Source organism: Phoca vitulina, unplaced genomic scaffold, assembly GCF_004348235.1.
Source record: "Phoca vitulina isolate PV1807 unplaced genomic scaffold, GSC_HSeal_1.0 scaffold1, whole genome shotgun sequence".
NCBI classification, from domain to species: Eukaryota; Metazoa; Chordata; class Mammalia; order Carnivora; family Phocidae; genus Phoca; species Phoca vitulina.
The window spans coordinates 101577723-101602892 of record NW_022589704.1 but is presented as its reverse complement, the minus strand read 5'-3'; the positions used below and the strand labels follow the sequence as shown (position 1 = coordinate 101602892).

The 25170-nt window shown below is 53.8% G+C and overlaps 1 protein-coding gene across 1 annotated transcript in view; it reads right to left on the bottom strand.

Moving 5' to 3' along the window:
* Positions 1-25170, bottom strand: part of GLI2 (GLI family zinc finger 2) — a 248450-nt gene that overhangs the window by 51668 nt on the left and 171612 nt on the right. The window contains exon 3 of the mRNA XM_032412168.1: positions 11884-11989. Within this exon, the coding sequence (XP_032268059.1) occupies positions 11884-11989 (106 nt within the window). The remainder of the gene's footprint in view (positions 1-11883; positions 11990-25170) is intronic.

Genomic DNA, 25170 nt, shown 5'->3' with positions numbered 1-25170 from the left:
AACGTTGCTGACATTACCCTGGTAACAAGGATGTGGAGTGAGCCGAGCCCTCAAGCCCTGCTGGTGGCAAAACCAGCCAAGCAAAAGTCTGGCAACATCTGGGGGTAAAATGTGAATAACCCATGACTCAGCAATTTCACTCCTGGACACGCATTTACTCTAAGGAACAGCCAGCTGTCCAGGGGACCCGGAGGACGGTACGAGAGCGTTCACTGCAATAATGTTCAGAATCGCCAAAACACAGGCACATCCCAGATGCCTGTCAATACAGACTGCCCCAGAGTAGTGAGAATTCATGAATAAGAGTCTCAGGCATTGATGGGTGAACCTCTGGAACATAATTTGACCCATGACAGTAGTTTCCCAACGAATCCGTTTGCAATGATTCTGTTTATACCCAGCCCACAGAGCAAAACTAAACCATGTGTTGTTAGGGGAGTCAGACATAAGGTGGAACTGTCATGGATGCAAGAGGATGAGAAACTCCAAATCCCAGAGCTTGGCGGGAGGGGGAGCCCCTGGGGCAGGACCATGGTGACCCCAAACGTGCTGGCATGTCCCCAATCCTTAGGCAGGGCAGGGAATGACCGTGTATGATATCATTACTCTTTATATCTTAAGCATGCTTCCGCTCTTCCTTTTGTGTGTCTTCAATAGTAAATGAGCCTAAAGCTTAAAGAGGAGGGCTGGCTTCTGGTTCGAAGTTGGCTGAGTGGACGGGGGGCTCTGTGGTGGGGAGCGGAGCGACCGCAGGGTTGGTCGTGAACTTGTGCGGGCTGCCGGGAAGCCTTTGGGGGCTCAGTAGTTGTCTCCCTGCCACCTAGTGGGCTCCTCTTGGCTTCCCCATCCGTCTGCTGCCCAGGCTCCCTGCTGGCCAGCCCCAGCCCATCCGACAGGCCTGCTCTGCGGCCGACACACGTCTTTATACACAGGCAGTCCATTCGACCCTCCGCTCACCCCGTTCCCATTACAGACCCGCACACTCCAGCAGACCTAGCCGAGCGCCAACTTTCAGCTGTCACTCCCTACCAGAGCCATAATAAAGAAATCACTGTTTTCAGCTGACAAAGAGCAGATTTCTTACTAAGTAAACACTGATGTTTTGGTAGGGAAATTAGGTTATAAAACTGCGCCTACAAAGGAGGCCATATACATGGACTTGGTTAAGATCTAGCCACACAGGCAAGAGGGGTTAATTCAATTGCCCACCCTTTATCACATTTTTGTCCCTTTGGAACAGAAGGATAGGAAGGTTATGGGCTTTTTCAAGTATAAAAACTAAAAAAGCATAAAAGACAAGAGGGAAGTATCAAGGAGACTTTTTTTCCTAACAAAGTGATGACTTGCACAGCGCTGGGGTGGGGGAGAGACCTTGGATGTGAGCCATGTGTTGGGGGTGGTGAGGCAGGAACACAGCTGGCCCCGGGGAAGAGGCCCTGGGGGAACCAGGCCCGGATTAGGCCCTCTCCAAGTGACCTGTGGTGTGGGTTAACCTCTGGGGATGGGAGGCCTTTGTCTGTAAGAACAGCCAACCTTGGCTGAGCACAGCTGAGCCGAAGCTTCCAGAAAGTCACGGCTCTATGGGGACTGTCCTATCACAGGGCAAATGCAAGGGGGGTGGACCCGGAGCCATGGAAGGAATGAGACATGTGGTCTCGGGGCAGGAGGAGCCTTCAGGAAAAGGAGGGGTTTCATTACACTGCCCTCGGGGTCTGGGTTTAAGCCATGAGAAAAGTCCAGGGAGGCGGGTGGGCTACACACAGGGAAACTCCTCCACAGTGAGAATTCAACTCTGGCCTCGCCTGCCAAAGCGGTTGTGGAATTTCCTTTCCTGGATGCCTGTCAAAACGAGATGGATAATCTCAAATAGTTTAGATAAAAGTCTTCTTAGAGGTGGGTGTGCGGCCAATTTTTACCAAACTTTTGAGTCCATTAGTGAGTGCACTGGAAAGGGCTCCTCTTCATACTGGCATCTGTGTGGGCCTGGGAGTGGAGGCCCCGCACTGGAACAGGGGCAACCCCAAGAAGACCGTGGAGCCCCACGGCAGGCTGGGGCGAGGGGTGGGATCGGGAGAGACAGGCCTCCCATGCCTTCCTCCTGGTAAACGTTTCCCATTCCTGGGTTCCTAGTGTCCCGGGCTTCCCCGCCCCCCTTTCTAGCACACCACTCTGTAACTGCCCCATTTCTCCTCCTTCCCCTCCAAGACCATAAGATATGTGTGGGCAGCAAGGCTGGGCCTCCTTGGGCCTGGATCCCCAACACCTGGCCCGAGGCTGGCCCCTCCTAGGCATGGGGTGGTTGACGTCAGAGGAATAAGCACTAAGAACTTCCCCATCTGAGTTAAGCAACAGCTAAACTTGACTTGCTTGGGCAGGGCAGGTCAAGTTCATGTGTCAGAAACGCAGCTCCCGGCAGGAGAGCATGGGAGAAGGGGCTCCCACGGTGCCCAGCGTATTTCTTCATCTCCGTGGGCACCAGGGCAAGTAAGCGACGCAGCAGTGCTAACCGCAGCAAGCCTCGGGGGCAGGGCACTGCTCAAGAATCCCCTCAACAGGTGTTGACTAAGGCCGGCAGGAGTGACCTCCAGCGACAGCCCCTGGGACATGGTAAATCCAGCAGCCAGGAACCAGGCTGAATGAATGCATTCTGGGCCCTGGCATCAGCTTCCACCCAGAGTGGACACCCCAGACATGTGCACTGGGAGAGGACCCCACCTCAAAGGCCAATCTATCCCATAACTGAAATTTTACTCTTAGTGATTATTTCCTTTGGATTGATCATTGTTCCGTTCCCCTGTCTGCCAGCAGGGATAACTGCCTGTAGCCCTAAGACTTGCAAGGAGATGCCACTTCCTCTCCAAGGACAATCACGGGACAGAGAAAAGCTCAGGATTAAGCATCACTTCTCACTTACTGAGTGATCTTGGGAAGTTCTTAAATTCTGGGAACCTCTAGTTTTCTGCTGTATGAAATGGGGAGAATATCACCTACCTTACAGGGTGCTGGGGGGACTGGATATGATGCCATTTGCCCAGCACCCAGCAGGGTGCCTGGAATGAAATGTGAGTTTACTTCTGGTCTCGACACAAGGGTGAAAAGAGCAAATCACTGTCCGGTGCTCACTACGTAGCAGGGGCTGTTCTATGTGCTTTATACATACTCCCTCACCTTATCCTCAAAACCACCCCATGGGTTACTCTTGTATCCCCATTTTAGAGATAGGGAAGCCAAGGCTCGTGGGATGTTAAACTGCCAGCCCAAGGACATAGAGGGTATAAATAGCATAGGTAGGATTTGAACCCTGGCCCTACCCCATTCTGCCCACATCCTGGGGGTGTGGGATGGGCTATGCCAAGGTGATGGGGGCCCAGTGGGACAGGAGAAGAACCAGAAAGACCACCTCTCAACTTTGCAGGACCTTCCCACCAGGAAGCCCCTCCCCACACCTGCTTTGCATGCCCTCCCCCACTGCAGACCCGCCTCATTTCTGCACATCAAGATTTGCTTCACTCCCAGGGCCCCTCCTGCCCTGGGCTGACCACACGGGCTCTCTCCAAAGCCCAGAGCCAGGCAGTTCCTCTTCTGCGAGGGGCTGGCATTCAGCACTGATCAAAGAGCAGGCCGGCTTATCAGACACGCTCCTCATTAAACTTTTACAGGCCAGATTCCATTATAAATGAGCTGTCTGTCCCACACCGCAGAGCACGTTCCCAGAGCTGGGAATCTGAAGACCTCGGAGCCGGGAGAGTCTTTAGCAGAAGGGTCAGTGCAGAGAGGGGCCCTCTAGGGTTAAACTGCCCGGGTTCCAGTCACAGCTTTGCTACTTACTAGGAGGATGTTGCTAGCGAAAGCAGGCAACCACACTGTGCCTCAGTTTCTCCACTTAGCAAGTGGGAGTGACGAAGCTGCCTTCCTCATAGGGTGCTGATAAGGGTTAAGTGGTATAATCCAGAGGGCTGGCCCCCGGCTGCTGGGACTGCACCTCAGTTAGCCTGGCCCCAGCATCCGGCTGCCCACAGGGGTCTCAAAGGCACACTTACATCACCATGAGCCAAGGCTCCACACCTATTTGCCACCCAGTCCTCAGACAGCTAAGGGAGGAGGGCCAGCTGCCCTACAAACTCCCTAGTCCCAGAGTTCTCTGGGCTCCGTGTCTCCCCGCTCCCTAGCTGCTCTGAAGTACTGGTCAGCTACAGCAGGTTTAAAGGAGCACCCACTGGGGGCGCCTGGGAGGCTCAGTCGTTAAGCATCTGCCTTCGGCTAAGGTCATGATCCCAGGGTCCTGGGATCGAGCCCCACATCGGGCTCCCTGCTCGGCGGGAAGCCTGCTTCTCCCTCTCCCACTCCCCCTGCTTGTGTTCCCTCTCTCGCTGTCTCTCTCTCTGTCAAATAAATAAATAAAATCTTTAAAAAAAAAAAAAAAAGGAGCACTCACTGGAGATAAAAGGCCAACTCGGACTCCAGTGAGGGGGAGGACAAGGCCTCTGGTGGGCAGTCCTGGGCCCACCCAGCATCTCAGCCCAGAAGCCAGGCAGACAGGCCCTTCCGCCCGCTCTTCCTTTCTTCCACGAATCTCTGAACAGAAGTGCGCGCATTTGTTGAGGGAAGAGAACGTTCTTTGTGAAACACAAAGCCAGTCCTCTCTGAACCATGAACCTAGTGGTGTGGGGCCAAGAATCAAGAAGAAAATATGACTATCTTCCTGCTCCTCAGTGACTGGCTGAGGACAGGGCTCTTAGGGGCCCAGGACGACGCAGGCTGTGTGTTTATTAATCTCACGACAAGCAGGTGCAGTTTTTATTTAACACTGACCTTGGGAAAAGCCATCTTCAAATCCCCCCAGATTAGAAAGTTCAGGAGCTCAGCCAGCAACAGCACTACTGTCTTAAGTGAAGCACACCAACAGAGGGGCTAAACATCCCCGTTAATATGCAGTCCCCAGGACGAGGTGGCTTCAGACAACCTTAACAGCTCTCCCAGGGGGCTCTGGGTAATTTGCACGCGCGACAAAGTGTGCAGATGATGGTGGAAGGCGGAGGTCCTTGCACCCACCAGCTGGCATTTCCTCTTTTCTTAAAGTACCTGGGCCAGCCTGTTGACTTTGCATGAATTGATAGCTAAGCCCCAGAGCCATCTGTCCCCAGCAGGACCCCCTCCTCCTCTCTCCTTGTCTCTCAGGGTGGCCTTGGGCCGTGACGCTGGAACCCTGCTCACCAACTACAGCTCAAGATCAAGTGATCTGCAGGGGAGCGACTCGTGGTGGTCAGCTCTAGAGCCTAGGCAGGTGCTGCGGGTCACGGAGGTCAGAGGTCAGGTAAGAGGAGAGAGAAGGGGACCGTCCTTCCTGTGGCTGAGACGTGGTAGCTGTCTTCGTTCCATACGCTCATTCCCTTTCGCAAGCTGAGAATATGGACAGATTTAGGTCAACTTGTGGGCACTGCATCTGTGAATGGGTGATAAAAAGGAAGCAGGGGATTTTTAACACCCCATACTTCGAAGTCGTTATCGTTGAGAGAAAAAGCCCTACAGCCTGCTGATTGGACGACTCTGGCATGGCAACAAAGAGCTCCGGGCCTATTTTCTTGGGTATAAAATAAGCAGGGTGGCCTGCGGTGGTCCCCAGACTCTGGCCTGTAGGTAAACAAGCAGATACCCAGTCCTCACCCTAGCCTGAAAGAGCCAGAACTTCTGGGACTAGACCGAAGAACGTGCATCTTTAAGACACAGCCGAGTTCAGATTGGCAGCCAGGTTTGAGAACTGCAGCACGAGATGGTCTCGGTAACCCCTCTGGGCGGGAAGCAGCTGGAATTGGTCTGCTCTGAAGCCCCAGGGCAAGGCTGGGATGAGAAGGACCCCATAAGCAACATGGGGAGTCGAAGGGCAACCCCAGCCTCCTGAACCAGGAACCTGAACTTCTCCCTTCCCCGACAGGACATGGGTTGATCCTGGCTCAGGGCAGCCCGGACTCCCGCTTGTATGACTGCATACACGGGGCAAACGGAGAGCTCCAGCTGGGGGCCCCACAGTGCCATGCCTCAGCCTCTGTCCCCACAACACCCGGCAAGCCTGTTTCCAAGGGGCAGGGGCCAGCAAGGGATCCAAAGAGGTCCCCTTTCCCACCAGCAGTCGCAAGGCTTTGGAAAGTCTGCAGGGAGTGTTTGCCCCCACCCACTGGCTGGCCTTCTCTTCTCGCCCTTGAGAATGGACTCTTGGACCCTCAGGATCATAACCTCATGGGGTTGGGGGGGTCACAAAAGAACCCCGCCTGACAACAAGAACAACCCCTCTACCCATTTATCTCCCCAACACGTGTGGTTTACACAGATAAGAAATGCTGCCCCAGGAGTCCATGGGCAGTGCCATCTACTCTTCTAGAACCACCTGAGCATTAGCGAGCTATGCAAATCCTGCTGTGGGTTTGTACTTCTAGGAGACACGGGAAGGTGGCTGTCAGGATGGGGCGGGGGCATCTATGAAGAAGCCGGCCCCGCGTGCTGGCTGAGTTTCCACATGCTGTTCCCCATGCCCCACTCTTCCCTGTGTGGCTGCCTGTCACCTGGACCCTGGGACCTTTGCCATGTTCCCCCCACTTCTCCTATCCATCCCCTAACTGCTCCCATGGGTGTCCTGGAACCAGATCTGACCACTTCCTCTTACTCCTGGTTGCCGAGAGGATAAAGTCCAAATTCTTCAACTGGGAGAAAAAAGACCCCTCCTCTCTCCATCCCCAATGGTACTCCTTCTGTCCTATTTTCCACCTTCTTATGTCGCAGCCACAAGACAGAATCCTCTTCAAAGGTCATGCCATGGCCTGCCTCTGCCATAAGGTGCCTGGGCCTGCCATGACCCCCGCCCTCATAAGCAAATAGCAACCGTGAGAATCATCATTGTTAACATCTACTCAATGTTTCCAAACTGTTCTCACTGCTTTATTTATATGATCCCACTGAATCCTCAAAATAACTCCATAGATGGGGTAAGTACTCTCATGACGCCCGATTACAGATGGAAAAACTGAGGTTTATTCGTTTGGGTTGGTAAGCTCTCCCAAGTTCAGAGCCAGGGTTCCAGGCCAGCTAGCGGGGCAGGGCTGGTGACAGATCATTCCTGCGGCTCCGGTGGCGGGCACGACCAGCTCGCGGTGGAGCATGCACGCGGAGCCCTTGCGCACAAGGTGCCCAACCCCGGGCCGTGAGGACCACGAGAGCCAATGGCGTGGAGCGGTAGGCCGAGGCTCCCGCTCGGGTGACAAGAGATGACACCGCACCTCATTTGCTGTGCAACGTTTGTGTAATTAGACACATCAGGCGCTGCGGAGGAGGTGTGGGCTACAGCAGGGGCTTGACGGATCGGGCGCTCCACCGGGCTCCTCCCGCATTAATCACACAAGCCAGAGCCACGGGGCCGTTGTTTTCTTAGAGGCCTCGTCCTGTTTCCCATCTGAGGCACGGAGCGGGGAGGGTGAAAGGGTCCCGAAGCACTCGCCGTGTCCCCCTGTGGCCGGGTGGGGACCGACCGTCCTGAGGCTAATGGGGAGCCCCTGGGAGCCCACCCCGGCAGGGCGCGGGGCTCTGGGAACACAGCGCTGCTGCCCATCATCACTTGGGTGTTAACCCAGACAGCCCGGCCCCGGGTGGGGAGGGGAGGCCAGCACGCCCGCCTTGCGGGGATGACACGGGGCAAGTCGGTGTGCCTCTCTGAAGCCCAGCACCTGCGCTCACGAGGCCGTCAACAAGGCACACCTGCCTCCCCCCAGAGCCCGGCTGCCCCAGGCCCTGCACATGCTGTTGACACCCTTTACTGTATTCTACTGGGTGATGCCACGCTGGCCACTGGGGCTTGGTGATCCCAAATAAGCCCCAGAGCTGTCCCTGCCCGAATCCCTGGAATCCGGGACCGTAACCTTCTAGGGGAAAAGGGACTTTGCAGATGTGATGGAGTTGAGGATCCTGAGACAGGAAGATTATCTTGGATTATCCGGGTGGGCCCTCAAAGCCATCGCCCGCCCTTTAGAAGGGAGGCAGAGGGAGAAAAGCATTACGGAAGAGGAAGAAGGATGCGAGGACAGAAGCAGCGGTTGGGGGGGTGGGGGGGGAGAAGGCTATATGACCAGAGGCATGGGTCCCCGGCTGAGGCACGCAAGTGGCCTCCAGAAACTAGGGAAGCCAAGGAAATAAAGTCTCTGCTAGAGTCTCCAGAAGGAACCAACACCCCGCCAACACCTTGACTTATTTCAGACTTCTGCCCTCCTGAACCGTCCGAGAGTAAGTATCGTTTTAAGCCACAGGGGAGTCTGTTACAGCAGCGACAGGAGACTGATACACCCCCCTTCGGGCATCAAGTCGGGTTCAAGAGTCATTGGGCCAGTGAGTGACAAGGCCATTTCCGCAGGCCCCCTCGCCTGGCCAGACCTCCCCTGCTGCCTGCCATGAGGCTTTCTATTTCTCCGGGTGCTCTGCCCATACCCCACCCCTCAGTGGCCAGGAAGGAAGCAGGCCCAGAGAGGGGACATGACTCGTGTCCAACCCAGGGCTGGTGAATAGCAAAGCCTGGAGAAGACTCAGGGACTGCCTCCTAGCTCTCCACCGGCCCAAGGTGGGGACAGCACCGAGAGCTCCCTACCCAGTGCCAGGGCCTTGCCTACAGCAGCATCCCAAACATGAGGCCACCCCAGTGTTTCTGACCCATCAACTGGGCCTGGGGCCAGAGAATCTGCATTCCTCACAGGCTCCCAGGGGACCGGTGGTCATCCATGTGCTCCCAAGGGAGAGGCCTGGGCTCAGGGGGTTGTAATTAGATTTCTAACCCTCCCACTCTAAGCCGGCAACCCTGGTGGTTAATATTTCACCTCTCCTTGCTGCCTCAGTTCCTTCCTCTGTAAAATGGAATGATACAAAATGCCCATCTCACAGGGTTGTGAGAGGGTTAAGGGAGATGAGGTACGTGAAGTCCGTACAACAGAGCCTGGTCAGTAGGTGGGAACGATTAGGAGAAATGGCAGTCATCAATGGTGGGGTCTACTTATAGCTCTGTGGTGGTCGCTAGGCATGTGGGGACACGTGAGCCAAGACAGTCACCCATGCCATCCTGTGTGGACTGTGCCTCCAGGGAGCGACCAGCACTGCCCACGTCTCTGACCAGCACCCGGCCCCTTCCAGGGGGCCCTTCCCTGTGGGTCTGCTGTGCCCAGGATCTCTGTCACTGAACCAGCCCAGCATTTCTCAGGAGCAGAAAGTCAGCAATTCTAATCCCCTCCCAAATAGGGACTCAGCTCCTTGATTCTCCTTCAGTGCTCAGATGCCACCAACTGAGCCATTTTCGGGTGATCCACTAGCTCCAAACACGTGCACCCCCCCCCCACTGTGGTCTCAGGCCCTGCAGCTAGAGGGTCTGGGAGGCGGGCAGAGGGCTGAAAGGGCCCCATCACCTACCAGGTAGGCACAGGGTGCCAGCAGCAGACCCTCTTCAAGGAAGAACCAGCGACACACACTGACATGAAATGAGGAGTTTCCAACATTTGAAAGGCCCTGAGAGACAACTTGCGGGGCCTCCCAATGCGCAAATCTGGGACCATTTCAACCACACACAAATAGTGACGACAACAGAGTATAACTCAGAATAATACGCCTGTCCATGCATTTATTTGGTATAAATAAATAATCAAAGAAAGAAAGACGGGGTGGGGGGCGGGGGGGCGGGGAGAAGGGACCATTCCTCACAGGAGAATTCCAGGCAAAAAATGCGGAAGGAATGATGGAAACAAAAAATCACCATTTGGAAAACACTAATAATATGGTTTCTGTTGAGAACTATCTGATGGATGTGAAAATAGGTAAAAATTTGATAAAACACAGGATATTTACATATTACTGAAGTCTCAGCCCCTCCCCTAAGATACTTGTTAATGACAAAGGGACCAACTTTAAAGTGGAGAAACCCAGCAGACCTCACCTTAGCTGAGTGAGCTGCAGCGATGAGAAAAATGAACCTCTCCAGTGATGAGAACTATTGTCATTGTGTGTGTCTCCTGACATAACACACTAGGAAAGACACAGCGCCACTTTTATGGTATTATTCCCCAAAATGCTTATTCTGAATTTCATCATGAGGCAAATTTAGGCAAGTGTCCCCAAACGAGGACACCTGTACATTTTGTACTGGCCTGTCCTCTTCAAGAAGGTCAAGGTTATGAAAGACAAGAGAAACTAATCCAGCCACTAGCCTGGATTAAAGAAGGTTTGACCATGAAATGCAAAGGCCGCATCCCGAACAGGGGAAAAAAAGACATGAGTGGGGCAACTGAGGAAATGTGGATACAATTTACAAGTCACTTAATGACCCTGTATCAGTCTTCGGTCACGTAGGATGTGACCCCTGGGGAAGCCCAGCGGAGGGTATCATGGAAATCTTTGTGCTATTTTTGCAACTGTTTTCCATGTCTGAAATTATTTCAAAGTGAAAGATACTTTAAAAAAAAAAAAAGTCCCCGATTTTCTCGGCCTCGGGGAGGCGGCAATGGGTGCCCAGAAACAGGAGTTGCCCGGAGGCTGGGACCTTCTCAGTCACCAGCCTCCTCATCAGGCACAGTGCTGGCTTTGAACATAGGGAGTGCTCAGCCAGGAGCTGGGAGAGGCAGGAAGTAGGGTTTGTCTTCAAAGGGTGGAAAGCACTCTCACTTAGCCAACACTGATCCTGGACCTATTCTGTGTCAGCCGTTGGCAGGGCAGCAAGGAGAGGGAAGCTCAGAGCCTGCTGGGGGGAAGGTGGGAAAACGGATCATTCCGGGGAAGGGGCCCCACTCAGTGTGGGGGACCCCGGTGCCCCAAGAGGAGCATTCCTCTTGGAATGTGTGTGCTAGAACCCTGAACAGCAACTTGGCATGGACAGATGAGGTGGCTGGGTCCAGAGGGGCCCTGGGCCTAGCCGATCCTTTGCAGTAGGTTTCCTCCAAGCTGGTGTGGGGAGCGGCAGAGATGTGGGGGTAGGGCAAAGGTTCCAGCCTCTCCTCTGGAAGCAGAATGGATGTGGTAGCGCGGGGCCCAGTCTTAGAGTCATAAAGACCAAGCAAAGCGACATTAGCTCCAGGCTTCGAGGCCTTAGGTGAGAACGAAGAGGGACAGGACTTGGCTTAGTGAGGGGGCACTAGCACACATGCTTCTACCTGGGGGCCTCAAGGCAGGGAGTGCGAGGAGGCCCCAGAGTGTAACATGACCTTGTCCTTATCAGGAGGGTGACTATAGTATAGCATCTAAACCGGGACACATAAAAAGGGTGCTATGAATTATTATACAGTGACAATGTATAACTAAGGTCACCGTACTTATTTTTTTTTAATTTTATTTATTTATTTGAGATAGAGCAAGTGAGAGAGGTAGCACGAGCGGGGAGAAGGGCAGAGGGAGAGAGAGGAGCAGACTCTCTGCTGAGCAAGGAACCCGAAGGGGGCTCGATCCGGGGACCTTGAGATCATGACCTGAGCCAAAGGCAGATGCTTAACCAACTGAGCCACCCAGGCGCCCCTAAGGTCACCGTACTTATATAGGACCTTTGGCCTGGAAGAAATTCCCACTGCATGGGTGCACACAGAGCCCCAAGGTGCTATGGATGCACAGGGACAGCCCTCAGCCTTGGCAGTGGGGATGTGCGAGCCGAGCAGGGCTTCCTTCTCAGGTAACCAGAGGGAGGTGGGTGTTCACGTCCCACCTACAGATTCACCCGGGGTCCTGGGTCAGCGCACTCCTGGTGGCAAGGGGGACTGTTGGCTTAGGACAGTGCAGTTGAGGAACACCAGAAAGACAGACAGAGGCAGGACAAGTGGCTGAGGCTGCCGGCCTCCCCCGCAGCAGGTGACCACATGCCGGTGGGCGGAGGGCAGAACTTACCCGTGCATGCCGTGGACAGAGTGGGGCTCATAATGGTACCTTCCCTCCTGGTGTCTCATGTCAATCGGTAAGGGAGCATGGAGCGGTGGCAAAAGGTGCTGCGGCACTGTGGAGTGGGAGAGAGAAACAGGCCTTCAAAAACTTTTCCCCTCCCTCCAAAAGCCATTTTCAAAGGGCTTTAAAGCTCAATGAATTTCAGAGCCCGAGTAGCCAGGACAGGGAGCTCCACGCGGTGCCCTGGCTATCACACACCCACGGAGGGGGATGAATAAATAATCAAAGGCAGCCCGAGGATCCTACATCTTTCACATAAAAGATCCCCAACCGCGCTCTTGACAAAGACAAGCAGCTAAGCGCTCTTTGAACTCGGGGAGATTACAGGCTCAGCCGCAAATCAGGGCTGACAGAGCTGGCAGACTGCTGCCCATCTTGGCCTGGGCTGCGTGTGGCTCCGGATGCCGCAGTCACCCTGGCTGGAAATATTTACCTAGAACCATCTGTGAAGCCAGGGCCCGCTCCCAGCGCGGCCAGCCTCAGGAAGGCCCAACCCCGCCGAGCCGCCTGCCCCGTCCTGTTGGGTCTGTTAATTCTGCAGCTCTTCGTATTAATGACTGACCCCCAAGTGAGCTGGTGGGTGCCTCCAAGACGCAGACGCCAGCACGTGAGCCTCGCTTCCAGAGTCGTGTCAGCCTCCCGTCTGCACTTGGCCTGCCCTCGACAAATCATCATGATAATTGTAGGATGCTCTTTGCTTATTTAAAAAAAAAAAAAAAAATTCCTGGGTCCCCTGGAGGCAAACATAATTATAGGCTTTAGGAAAACAAGCCTCTTTAAAAAGTAGTTAGACCGAGAAAAGGGCTAAGAAGTGGCGATTTCTCAGTCAACTCTTACTCGGGTTGAATGCCACGGGCCAGCAGGCGTGTGTGTGGAGTCTGAACTGCAGAATCCTCGCAAGAGACGGGGATGGGTTTGTTTCTCGTGCGAACAGGTCAGCTGACTGCCCAGCCTACTGTCAGGGATGCAGACACAATTCTGCTACCGGTTTCCCTGCAGACAGGTCCTGGGACTGTCCTATAAGCACCATGAATTCTTTTTTTTTATTGTGGTCAAATATATGTAACATAAAATTTACCATTTGAACCATTTTTAAGTGTACGGCTCAGTGGCATTAATACATGCAAATTGGGGGGCAACCACCATCCATTTCCAGAACTTTTCCATCTTCCCCAGCTGAGACTCTGTCCCCATTAAACACTAATTCCCCATTCCTCCTCTCTCCCGGCCCCCTGGCAACTACCATTCGCCTTTCTGTCGCCATGAGTCTGACTATTCTACATACCTCATATGAGTGGAATCGTACGATATTTGTCCTTTTCTGTCTAGCTCATGTCACTTAGCATAATGTCCCCAAGGTTCATCTGGTATAGTATGTGTCAGAAGTTCCTTTTTAAGGCTGAATGATATTCCACTGTATGGATGTATTCTTGGTCTGGCTATCCATCCACTTGTCAACAGATACTTGGGTTGAACACCATGAATTCTTTTTTTTTAAGATTTTTAAAAATTTTGCGGGTGCCTGGGGGGCTCAGTCGGTTAAGCATCCGACTCTTGATTTCAGCTCAGGTTGTGATCTCAGGATTGTGAGATGGAGCCCCTCATTGGGTTCCACAGTGCGTGTGGAGTCTGCTTAAGATTCTCTCTCTCCCTCTGCCCCTCCCCACCCCTGCTTGTGCACACACCCTCTCTTAAAAATAAAAAAAAGATTTTTTTTTTATTTTTAAGTAACCTCTACACCCAACGTGGAGCTCAGACCCACAACCCCAAGATCAAGAGTCTCACACTCCACTGACTGAGCCATCATGAATTCTTAAAAGAAAATTTTCCCCCTGAAATTTTAACCTTAATTTTCACATACTCAAATTTATCTTCATAGTTCCACAAAACTGGCACCTTCCATGAGTACTGAGAACAACAACAAAAAAAAACCAGTCTTCTCACCCTGACTAAATCAGTTTGCCAAACACAGACTCCACAAATCTTGGGCTCCAAGGGGACCCACGATACAGCGGCCATGTTGTCCCGTCCCTCTGGTGGGGCCCTCACTTGCGGAGCTGGAGATTGCTGGAATGACCACCCCATCCCCTTAGGCCCGCCCATGTCCTCTGAGAGGACTCCGGTGGCGGTGACAAGATGCCGCCAGGGGACTCAGCAGGGAAGCCGTGTCCAGCTCCCCAGATGTTTAGGAAAGGGCCTTTCGGGTATTATTTTTTTTTTTTAATGTGGCCAGGCAGACCAAATTATAGTATTATTAATAAAATAAAAATAGTTTGCCTTTGTGTGTTTCTGAATGTTTTCTTGCATACCCCCCTCCCCGCCCCGTCGAGGCAGCCAGGGTAGGTGTTACTGTGCCTATTTCACAGATGAGGAAATAGAGGCTATGGGTGATTTCAGCCCAAAGTCACAAAGCTGAAAAACAACAGAACCTGGAGGAGAATCCAAGGCCCAGGACAGCTGGTCATGTGCTTTTCCCTCTGCCCAGCCAAAATGAATCCTCAGAGGCAGTCCGTGGGTGCAAAGGTGATCCCTGGCGTCCTTCTGGTCTCACCTTGAGTATATATTATATTTAACAAATGCTCATGCAGGACTGGGCCCACTCCTAGCGCTTTGCAGATATCAGTTCCTGGCTCTTCATGGCACCCCAGGGGGCATTCACCCCAGAATTCCCAGTCCTCCCACTGGCCATCCCGCGGCACCCAGCTGTGCTTTTCTTCTCTCCTCTTGCCCCCTGCAGAAGCAGAAGGCAGTCCCCTAATGCCGCAGAGCCCAGACCTTCCCCTCGACCTCACCAGCTAGGAGTGCTCTTCTCAGGGTTAATGCAACTTCACCCGGGTCTCGAGAGCTATAAAATCTGCAGGAATGAAGTGCTCATGGTCGTCTACCAGGCGAACATGAAATGGAGGTGATACCAGGGCTGAAGCCAGGGCCGTGTATGTGTGGTGTGCACGTGTGCATGTGTTATGCGCGTACGTGTGTGTGTGAGAGAGAGAGAGAGAGAGAGAGGGAGAGAGATGGGGAAGGAGGAAGCTGGGGCTTCTGGGAAGAGGCATTAAGACACACAGCCACCCCGAGTCCTGCTGCAGCTGAGGCCACACCCCCCTTTCTGCCTGGTCGCTGGGGTGCAGGCTGTGGAGACTACCAGAGGAAGTGGCTTTCTCTGAACTCAGAGCTGCGGGCCAGGCCATGGGACAGTGGGGAAATCGTGTCTCCTCTCTGGGCATTACCTTACCCATCTGTATAATGGGAATTAAATGGGCTTTAAGTTCCTTCCTACCAGGACAGTCCTGCTGTTTGTGAATGGTCACTTGTTCCCCAGAGAAAGAGCCATGCTTGTCCCAGCCAGTGACACGTTGAGGTCATAGGACGGATCCCTGAGCAGGGGACAGGAGCTTGGGGCGCACGCAGGCGGTACCACGTCACTGTGGCTTTATCCATACAACTCACTACTAGGGACCAGTGACCCTTCTGGATGCACACGGCCCAGCAGCCCCTGATTATCCCTGAGCCCCCACCAGCTGTCTCTGGGGCCAACTGTGCACCCCAGGCCATTCAAGGCGTGAAGGTTGATCTGGCCCATCTGAGGTCTCAGGACCCTTTCAGACCGGCATGGACCATCCCTGCGTGCCCCTCTTTCAGAAGTGAACGCTTTGCTCAGAGCCCTTCCGCCTGGCTGCAGGCGGAGAAATTCCCCTTTGGACTCTGGCAAGAAATCACCCGGTCCAGAGGCCGCCCGCAGCACCCAAGGAACACGAAAATGCACATAAAGAACAAGAGCTGCCTTCAAGTGACATATTGAATGAAATCCTTCCACACATTGTTTTCATTGTGGGCTCTTTTTTTAGGTTAAAAAAAAATCCAAACTAAATCATGTCCTTCCGGCAGGGGGTTTGGGGGAAAAACACATACACACACATACATCCCATATGTCATTTCAAAGAAATGGCTCTCTTTTTAAGTTTCTGGGGAAGAAACCCTAAGCTGGGAATTTTCTATGGATCACCCCTGCCCCTCTGAAGAAAATGCACATTTGTTTTTGATCCTACACAGAAAGACGACCAGTCTGGGAAGCTGAGGACGGTGGGGCCCGGACTTTTATTTTTAAACCCAGAATCTTTCTGTGCTAAGGTTTAAAAGCCACATGCTCCTTGGCTGGTGGTCCCAAGGGTGAGGATTCGCTGGCCTTGGCGTTGTCCTTGGTCTAACGGGAGGGGGCACAGAGGACCCCCTGTGTTAGTCTAGGTCGTGTCCCATTAATAGTGACTCTGGTGAATTTCTGCCAGAGAAGATGGGGAGGGGTCAGCAGAGGGTTCAGACATAGAATCGGGAAAACTGGGTCATCGAAACATGACCGGGCAGCTGCGTCAGCAGCCGGAGGAATTCTCCTCGGATGAAGTCATGTGTTGCTACAACACGGAGTCGCTGCCCTGAGGACTGAGCTCAGAGAGGGCCGGAGAGGCTGACCCAGAGCCAGAGGGGCTGGCGAGGTGAAAGTAGCCATCTTCCAGAACAGACTGGACGCGTTAGGGACACCCGGCCCTCTGGGCTGTCCGCTCCCTGGAGATTAGCATGGTCTTCATTTCCTGTGGTCATTTCCATTAAGACCACAGAAGGCAATTAGCTCAGAGCACATGGGCCGGTATGCTCTGGGCCTGGGACCAGAGAAGCAAAAGGTTTCTGCACGAAGGGCTGCATCGCCCTGGTGCTGACCGAGGTGTCTCTGGAAGGAGACCTGGTCCTAGCACAACACAGGTCCGAGTTACGGCGAGGCAGAAACGCATGTCATTGCGGTCCCCGGGGCCCTGAGAGGGAGGCCAGGGGCCAGGGCAGGGTGTGGATCCCCATAGCCTTCTTGGGCAGCTGGCCCGTGCCCCACGGCTGTATCACAGACACCCTGATGGCTCCAGGCCGCCTCTAATAAGCTGCAATGGAGGCATTCCAATTTGGCATGCCTCTAGGGGGCCAGGAAAGGGCTCCTTGGCTTCCAATTTCTCTTGCACCATGGGGGACTCTCCTTGGGATTCCTGGTTAAAGACAAATGGATTTCATTCCTTTCCCTTACAATTCCTTGCATCGTAATATCCAGTGTAACGGTTTCATTCATTTTCTTAAAAGCAAACAGACCTTGGGAAAGTCACAGAAACAAATTCACACTAAAGTGCAGATGACTCACCAGGTCGCTTTCCCTTTAATGGCGGGACCCAGGCAGCTGGAGACACCTATATCTTTGGAGAAGGAAGGTGCTCACGTGGAAGAAAGAGAAATGGGCACACGAGCAGGCTTGAAGACCAGCACGGTGTACTTTACAGTTAGATTGAGATCCATATTGTTCCTGAGCTGCACATCAGTCAAACGACAGTCTTAAGGGGGATGACATGTCCCTATGGTCTACGGAGCTTGGGATGGGGTAAGAAGCACGTGAGCCATAAGTCCCAACAGACTTGGGTGTGAACCCCGGTTTCATCATCTGCTAACAAGTGACAAGCACTCTGGGCTTCAGTGTCTTCATCTGTAAAATGGGAACGACACCAACCCTTGCTGTTGTATTGCATGTTTGCAGTGTGGCACAGAGCAAAATATCAGTAAGTGGCACTTCCCTCCCTCACCACTGTGAGTCCCAGAGGAAATGCGAGCGAGGGCCCTACTCCTTGGTGTAAGGGACGCCGAGATGCATCAGGCAAGCACTCAGATGTGGCATCCACCGCTCGATGTACATCCCATAGGACCTGGTGCTCCCCGACTCACTGCGTGATAGAGTGGGGACGGGCAGAGAGGATGGGTCATGGGCTCAGGAACATTGCTGAAAAGGTCTTCCACAAATGGATCCCTGCTGACTGTACCCCGATTTCCACATGGTACATTTGCTCGAAACTCAGACTGCTACTCCCGACTCCACTGTCTCCCACCATTCTGTCCCTAGTGTCTGTGCTGGTGCGGGCAAAACCAAAAAACAGGCGGGGGGGGGCCTGCAGGTGGCCTGCTGAGTTCAGTGAACAGCACTGGGAAATTTGTCTTAAAGGTGGGTTTTAAAAATAGGGATCCCCTCCTCATCTGCCTTTAGCCCCATCACCCTGCCTTGCAGCAATAAGTCAGCCCTTGGGAAGCCCAAGGCAGAAGCAGGTGTGATCGCGTCCCAGGCAGGTGACACCTCCCATGTATGGGAGGGTGGCGGTTCCGAGGACGGGACCCCTTGTATGATCCCATTTCCTTAAACCAAACCTACCTTTCCCCCACTAGGAAGCAAGGGGGCATTGATGGCCTGGACAAGTACACCTTTGGGGAGGCCTCTCCCATCCCAGTAGAGAGAGAGAGGATGCTACTCTTGGTTCCACCGTAAAGACCTAACTTGGTCAGTTGAACTGTTTAACCCTTCCATGAACAGAAATGTGAAGATGCTCTACAAAATGAAAAATGTTAATCGTGCGGGGAAGGGACAATGATTGACACCCTCATTTTCTGTGCAGCTGGCCCCGGGTGATTAGCCACCCTTCAGCAGATGCTGGATGCTAGCCTATTGCCCGCACGGCTACAGTACGTTTTAGCCATTGAAGCTGGGCTCGTCACAAATCCCACAGGGCAGGACTACTACATTCTCTCCCATTCCTGTGGAGATCCTGGGCCCACTTCTCAGGGATTCTGGAGCTAAAGGCTTCCTAGGAAATACCAGAAATGATAGCACCAGCTCCTAAGAAGAGATGGCATGACCCTTCCTTTCGCTGCACGGGTCTGGCCTTAGGACACCATGCAGCTCAGACACAGGGCTCCCCTCTGATGTGGCCTTGACCTGCACAGGCTTCAGGCCCCAGCAGGTCCAGCTCTTCAGCCTTCTCCAGAATCTGTAGGGATTCTGGGCAAAGCTCTCAATCCCTGGCCTACACAGCCCAGAGGATGGAGGGCACTCTCCCGGCCCACCAGCCCACCTAAGGCTTCCCCCACAAAGCCAATGCAGGAGGGCCCAGCAGCACAATCCCTGCCTGTCAGGCGTGCACCAGGGCACTCTGCAGAGGCCGTCTGCAAAGCTGGAGGCTGGACCCCCCGTGATTCAGCAGGCTCCAGAATGCCAGAATGGCCTCAGTCAGGGCACCTAGAGGAGCCAGGCAGCCTCCCTGGAAGAGGTGATTTTGGAACTGGGCCCTAGTGGCCAAGACTGGGGGAGCTGGAAGGAGGGGGAAGATGACAGATTCTTCAGGCTCAGAGGCAGTGTGGACGGAGTCCAGAGGACTCAGTCGTACCAGGGCACAGAGCTGTGCAGAACATGACTCCTCGTCAAGACGTGTGTCCTCTCCTGTTTATACAGGATTAGGAACGCCTCTTTCTAGGGTCCTCCCGGAGACCTAGGTGATGTGTTACACATAACAAGAGGCCCACTATGGAACACCTACTAGGTACCAACATCAGTGCTTCTCAGACCCAAGAATCACTGCTAGGGGGGTTTGTTCGAACACCGTTGCTGGGCTCCCTCCCCAGAGCTCAGGGCCTGGGAATCTACATTTATAACAAGCACCCAGGTGAGGCTCACACAGCTTAGCCGGGACCACACTTGAAAAACCACTGGCCTACCTTAACTTTTTATCCTTCCAGAGTTCCCACTTGCACTGGGAAGTAAGAGGAGATTATTTCTCATATTCATGCCTGTTCTGCATTGTATTAGCTGGTGAATGTCCACATCTGGAGAAGCTCAACATGACTGATGATTGAGACAGCCTTGGGTGTGATGGTCAAATCCTGGTGACCACCACACCAGCCCATTTACCAGTGGCGGTGGCAAAGGGTTTGAGCATCACGAGGAATGCAGCGGGGGTGCACGCCAGGGCCGGGAGAAGCCACGGGAGATGGTATGTGTGCATTCCTCCCTTCGCTTGGAGTGGCCTCAGTTCACTTGGGAACTTGGACAGTTTCAAAGGCCAGCACCTCAGACGTGTGGACTCAGATGGCCAAGTCCTCTCCCCACGGGAACGAAGGAGCGGCCAAAGCATCAGAGCTAGGGGGTATGAAACTGTAGAAGAGTCCAGGAAAGCCTCATTCCCAGCAGCCAGGCAAGTCCACTTCCGGGATTTATGCAAATGGCACTATTATTCCCAATAATAAGCCCCAAGACAAGCTGCCTCCAAGAGGCCCCTCCTGATGGCCAGGCACCACCCCACAGGAAGCACTTAATAAGAATAATAATATCCTGAATGGCACTCTCCACAGCATGCAATTAAAAAGCGTTTCTGTCTCACTTGGGGGGAGCGGGGTGGGGGGAGTTAAAACGAGACAGGAAATTCCAACACCACTAGCTGGCTGCTGTCCGGCAGGCTGAGGCCCACTGCTGCTCATGCAGTCAGACCTGCCCCCACACGGAGCTCGCCGGGATCAGGGCCCGGGCCAGACCCACCAGGGCACACCGCCCACCCCGGAGCCGCGGGCTGGCCTGTCCGACAAGGTGTTGCTTGACAAAATGTGACAAAACCACTGCTGGAAAGAGGGGAAGCCCCGAGCCGGGTCCGGGGCCAGCCCGCCCCCTGCCTTCCACGCAGGGCAGTGCCCGGAGGCTGCTCTCTGGCGTGGGGTGCACATTCCAAGGGCTAGCAGGGTGCCTGACCAAACGCCACGTGGCCCTCACAGCATGGGCCTGGGGTCTGTCCTGGGGTCTGCCCCCCCCACTGCAGACTGAATGTTTATGTCCCCCCCAAATTCGTGGGTTGAAATCCTAATGCCTGAGGCGGTGGTTTGGAGATGGGGCCTGTGGGAGGTGATTAGGTCAAGAGGGTGGAGCCCTTGTGAATGGGATCTGTGCCCTCATAAAAGGGACCCTGGGTCCCTAAGGCCTCCGCCATGTGAGGACACAGAGAAGAAGGGGGACATCACCAGACACTGAATGCGCTGGTGCCGTGATCTCAGACTTCCCAGAGAACTAAAAGTCAGTGGTCGAAGCCCTCCCGTGCATGGTATTCTTATGAGAGCCGCTTGCCCTGACTGAGATTCCCCACTGATGCTGACAGTAAGATGGGGGAACAGGCCACACGAGCCAGAGGCTGCAGCCGACACGGCAGCCAAGCCCGCTGCTGATTCACTCAACCTTCCTGCACCTCGGTTTCCTCATCTGTACAACGAGGGTAGTGACAGGACCCCCACCGGAGGGAGGCTGGGAGGCAGGAACAAAATACCACGCATCCAGAGTGTGTGACAGTGCCCGCGTGGCCATCTCCACGGACCTCCTGCCCCTTCAGTAAGGGGTCCCGGGGAGACCCCTGCCATCGCAGGGAATGGACGGATCGCCCACCTGTCGGGGTGCATGAGTGGGGTCCCACACTAGAGAATCTTAGAACCAAAAGAGACCTCAGAAAAGGTCAAGCCTGATTAAGTGTGAAAACTGTCCTGGCCACAGGATCTGTTCCAAAGAAAGTAGTAGGCGAGACCCTAAAATCTATATTAGATTTGAGGCCCGGGAGACCGTGGCTCTGAAAGTCTTCCCTGAAGACCTGTAAGGGACCCTGCCGAAAGCACGGATCCAGCCCAGGGGCTTGGGAGTGAGTGACCCGCAAGCTGGTGCCTGTGTCCCGGGCCGGATGTCAACACTCCCGTGTGGACCCAGCACTGCTCAGGTTTACCTGTGCGGACATGCCCCCGTGTCTCGTCACCCCTCACAGACTACCTGCAAACCTGCACCAGCAGCCGTCCCGTCATTGTCTAAAAAGCCCATTTGTCATGGGGGGCAGGGAGGATGGCCATTTAGACTTTCAGGAGGGTGTCTCCTGCTCCACATGGGTCCCCCAGGTGTCACCTGCCACCCTGCCTCCTTCACCAGCATCTGGTCCCTTTCCTGCAGAGCTCTTGCAAAAGTTTTCCCCAACCCAGCTTCTCGTCCTCCCAAGAGCACCACAAGAGTCCGTGGTCACTCCGCTGTGGTGCTCAAGGGACCTCGGCACTCAGTCTCCACCGCGCACTGGTGACACTTTCCCGGGCTGGCTAGGACACCCCTTTCTGAGTGCTCTGAGCTGGGGCTTGCCAAAGCCAGTCCATGAGATTCAAAACCGCGCAGTGGAATCTGCGGCGAGCACAGCGGTCAAGCACCTCCGAGCACGCGGGCTACACTTAATTCCTTCTCTGCATTCGACAGCCAATTACAAATGCTTCGCCGAAGCAGGTCTCTCAAGGACCACTTCTCGGGAGCCCCTGGCCGGTCTGGTCCCAGTGATTATGTTATTCAAGGGGATTCTCTTCTTTAAGACAATCGCTACCACTGGTTTCTTCTCTAAGTAGCCACCCTTCAAATGCAGCTCTGGCCAGGAGACATAACGTTGCAGGGCACATACGGTATTTTACATTTGCTAGTAGCCACGTGGAAAAAAAAAAGATACAGGTAATATTTTTAATCATCTAATTTCATTGACCCAGGATATTAAAAATATTATCCTGTTGACATATAACCAATATAAAATCACTCATAAGATGTTTGATATTCCTTTTTTTTTTGTATTGCTTCTTCAAAATTGGTTGTGTAGTTTACATTTGCAGCACGTCTCAATTCGAGCCAGCTACATTTGAAGTGCCCAGCAGGCACTGTGGCTAGTGGCTGTCTTATCACAGTTAAACTTTGACTCTTTACATAGAATTCTAGTCTAGGTTAATAAAAGTCTTACTGATACTTAAAATATGGCGAAGAGCGTCTTTCCAAAAGCCTGTCTTTCCTTCTGAATCTTATCTCCCTGCAAAACTTCTATTTGGTCACTTAAATAACCATTAACAGTCTTCCTTCCTTCCTTCCTTCCTTCCTTCCTTCCTTTCTTCCTTCCTTCCTTCCTTCCTTCCTTCCTTCCTTCCTTCCTTCCTTCCTTCCTTCCTTCCTCCCTCCCTCCCTCCCTTCCCTCGCTTCCATCCATCTAACTGACAAGGGCTCCCAGGGTCGTCCTTCCACGCCCTTGACCCATGAGGGCAGAAGAGAGCAGGGCAGCAGCGCCACTCTGAATTCTGCCCTGGATCGCTGCCCACCGCCTTCCCCGCAGGCTTGGGCAGGCGTCCTCGAACAAGGCAGTGGGTGTGTGGGCTCCTAAGACCTTCTGACAAAAAAGAGAGTCCCCCAGGAAGCAAAGCGCATGCAGGGTGTCAGGCGGGGCAGGGCCCTGGGGAAACATGAGCCAAGCCATGTAAGACTCCCAGAAGCCTGGCTCCCTGGGCAGCACGGGCTCCACGCAATTCTTCAAGAGTGGTTCCAGCCCAAGCCATTCCCCCACACTCCAGCCCATGGCTGCCCCCTGCTGCTGCTGGAAACAGCAGTTCCCTTAACTGGGGACACTGGAGATCCACCTGGCGGGACTAGTGGTCAGTCCACAGAACCCCTGGGAAAAACCCATTTCTCCCTATTATGCTGGTGGAGAAACTGAGGCACAGAAAACATGGCCCCATGACCTACCCCACTGGCCCTGAGCAGGGCCCAGAATCTTGTTTCCTAGAGTAAGACTGTAAGACAGACAAGGGAGAGAGAGGGGAAAAAAAAACCTCCAAAGTCTTCCTGGACATCAAAAAAAACCTCTTGCAAAACAATATTTTGATGAGCTAAGTGTGTGAATTAAAAGCAGATGGAGTCTACTTCCTTTAAAATAAACAGGGTTTAAAATCTGGGGGCAAACTCCCACACACAATGTGTCTCAGGCCGGGAGAAACCGGAGCTGCCCTTCCACAAACCAAGGACAGCCTGGCCCATTCGTCCCATGCAAGGTACTGTGGGCAGTGGCCCTGCTCCGTGGGTCCAGCTCCACCCCAGCAACGGGGACCCAGAGGAGGGATTCGACTGCTCGATGGGAGGCTCTTGGCTCCTCCCGTGGCCTGCAGAATGGAGTGCAAAGCCCAGCCTGGCCCTAGCGCTCTCCTGATCCTGCCCCACAGACTGCCCCCCAGGATCAGATGGACAGCAAAAGCTCCCACTGTTTCACACCTCCCAGCCCACTGCCAGTGCTCACCCTGCCTGGAAAGCCCTCCACAGCCAGCCCCTCCGCTTCTTATCATGCTCGCCTCGTCTGTGATGCTTCCTGGACTTTTCTTCTGCCCCCTCTCCAAATCAGGCAGGAGATGTGCCCTCTGCACTGTTTCCTCCAAACCAGAGTCCAGTGCTTGGCACCGCGGGAGCGAGGAATATGTGCCGAGTGAGTTAGTGTGAATGCTTAAGTGGGTGAATCTTTTGAGTGCTGGAGAAGAGACCCTGCGGCTATGAGGGGTGGCTAGGAGCGGCCCACATTCTGTATAAACTCCCTGAGGACTAGGAGAGAAAGTCCTAGTGCACGGAGTAGGATACAGCAGTAGCAGCTGATGGACATACTAAGAGTACTCCGCTCAGCAGCTGGGACAGTCCTCGGACTACAAACAGAAGTGCTTCTCCCAGCAAAGTCATCAGCCTCCCCACACGCTGGAGCTTTCCTGGGCATGTGATTTAAGCCTCAGCACTTGCTGAGGAATGTATGATGATGATGATGATGATCCCCATTTTGCAGATGAGGAAACTGAGGCACAGAAATTCCTCGAACTGGCTGGGGGCAGTCACATGGCTAATCAGTGTCAGAGCCGGGCCTCCCAGACATCCATGGGAATTGCAGACACGTTCCTACAGGTGGGACAGGGCAGTGAGAGCTTCTTTAGGATGATGAAGATAGGATGGGAGGCCAAGGAGGAGGCCAGGGCCCTGTCCTGGGTGCCCAGCGCCCCCTGCAAGGCAGCCTGGGAGAGGGCTTCAGAGAGATTGGAGCCACAGGTGTGTGATGGACGAGGGAGAAGCACATGGGATGGGGTAAGAAGTCCCAGAGCCAACAAACTCCAGGAGACACACGGCTGGACTTGGTATTTCCATTTTGTTTTCAACCTTCCCCAAAATGAATGCAACCCCCCAAGCAGAAGGGCTATTTCACGCCACAGCTTTTAAATACTGCCCAGGGATCCGTAAAGTTGGAGGCAAGTCGGGGAGGGACCCGAGGGAGGGGGTTATCTGTTTTCCCCAGCTGTGCTCCTGGTGCCTGCTAATAACCCCCATGGATCATTCTGCCTGGCTCGGAAAACGTGCTGACTGGCGTTAAAAATGGGCCCCTTTCCTGCCCGTGGCTCGGCGCCCCCACAGCACACACAGCATGCTCATTGTTAGCATGCTGCTTGCGTAATTAGGGCAGTCAGGATGGCAAAGGGCCCACCCTGGGTCCCCAAGAGCGATTGCAGTTCAGAAAAAGCACCCACCTGCTTTTGTACTGATTAATGACGGGCCCCACT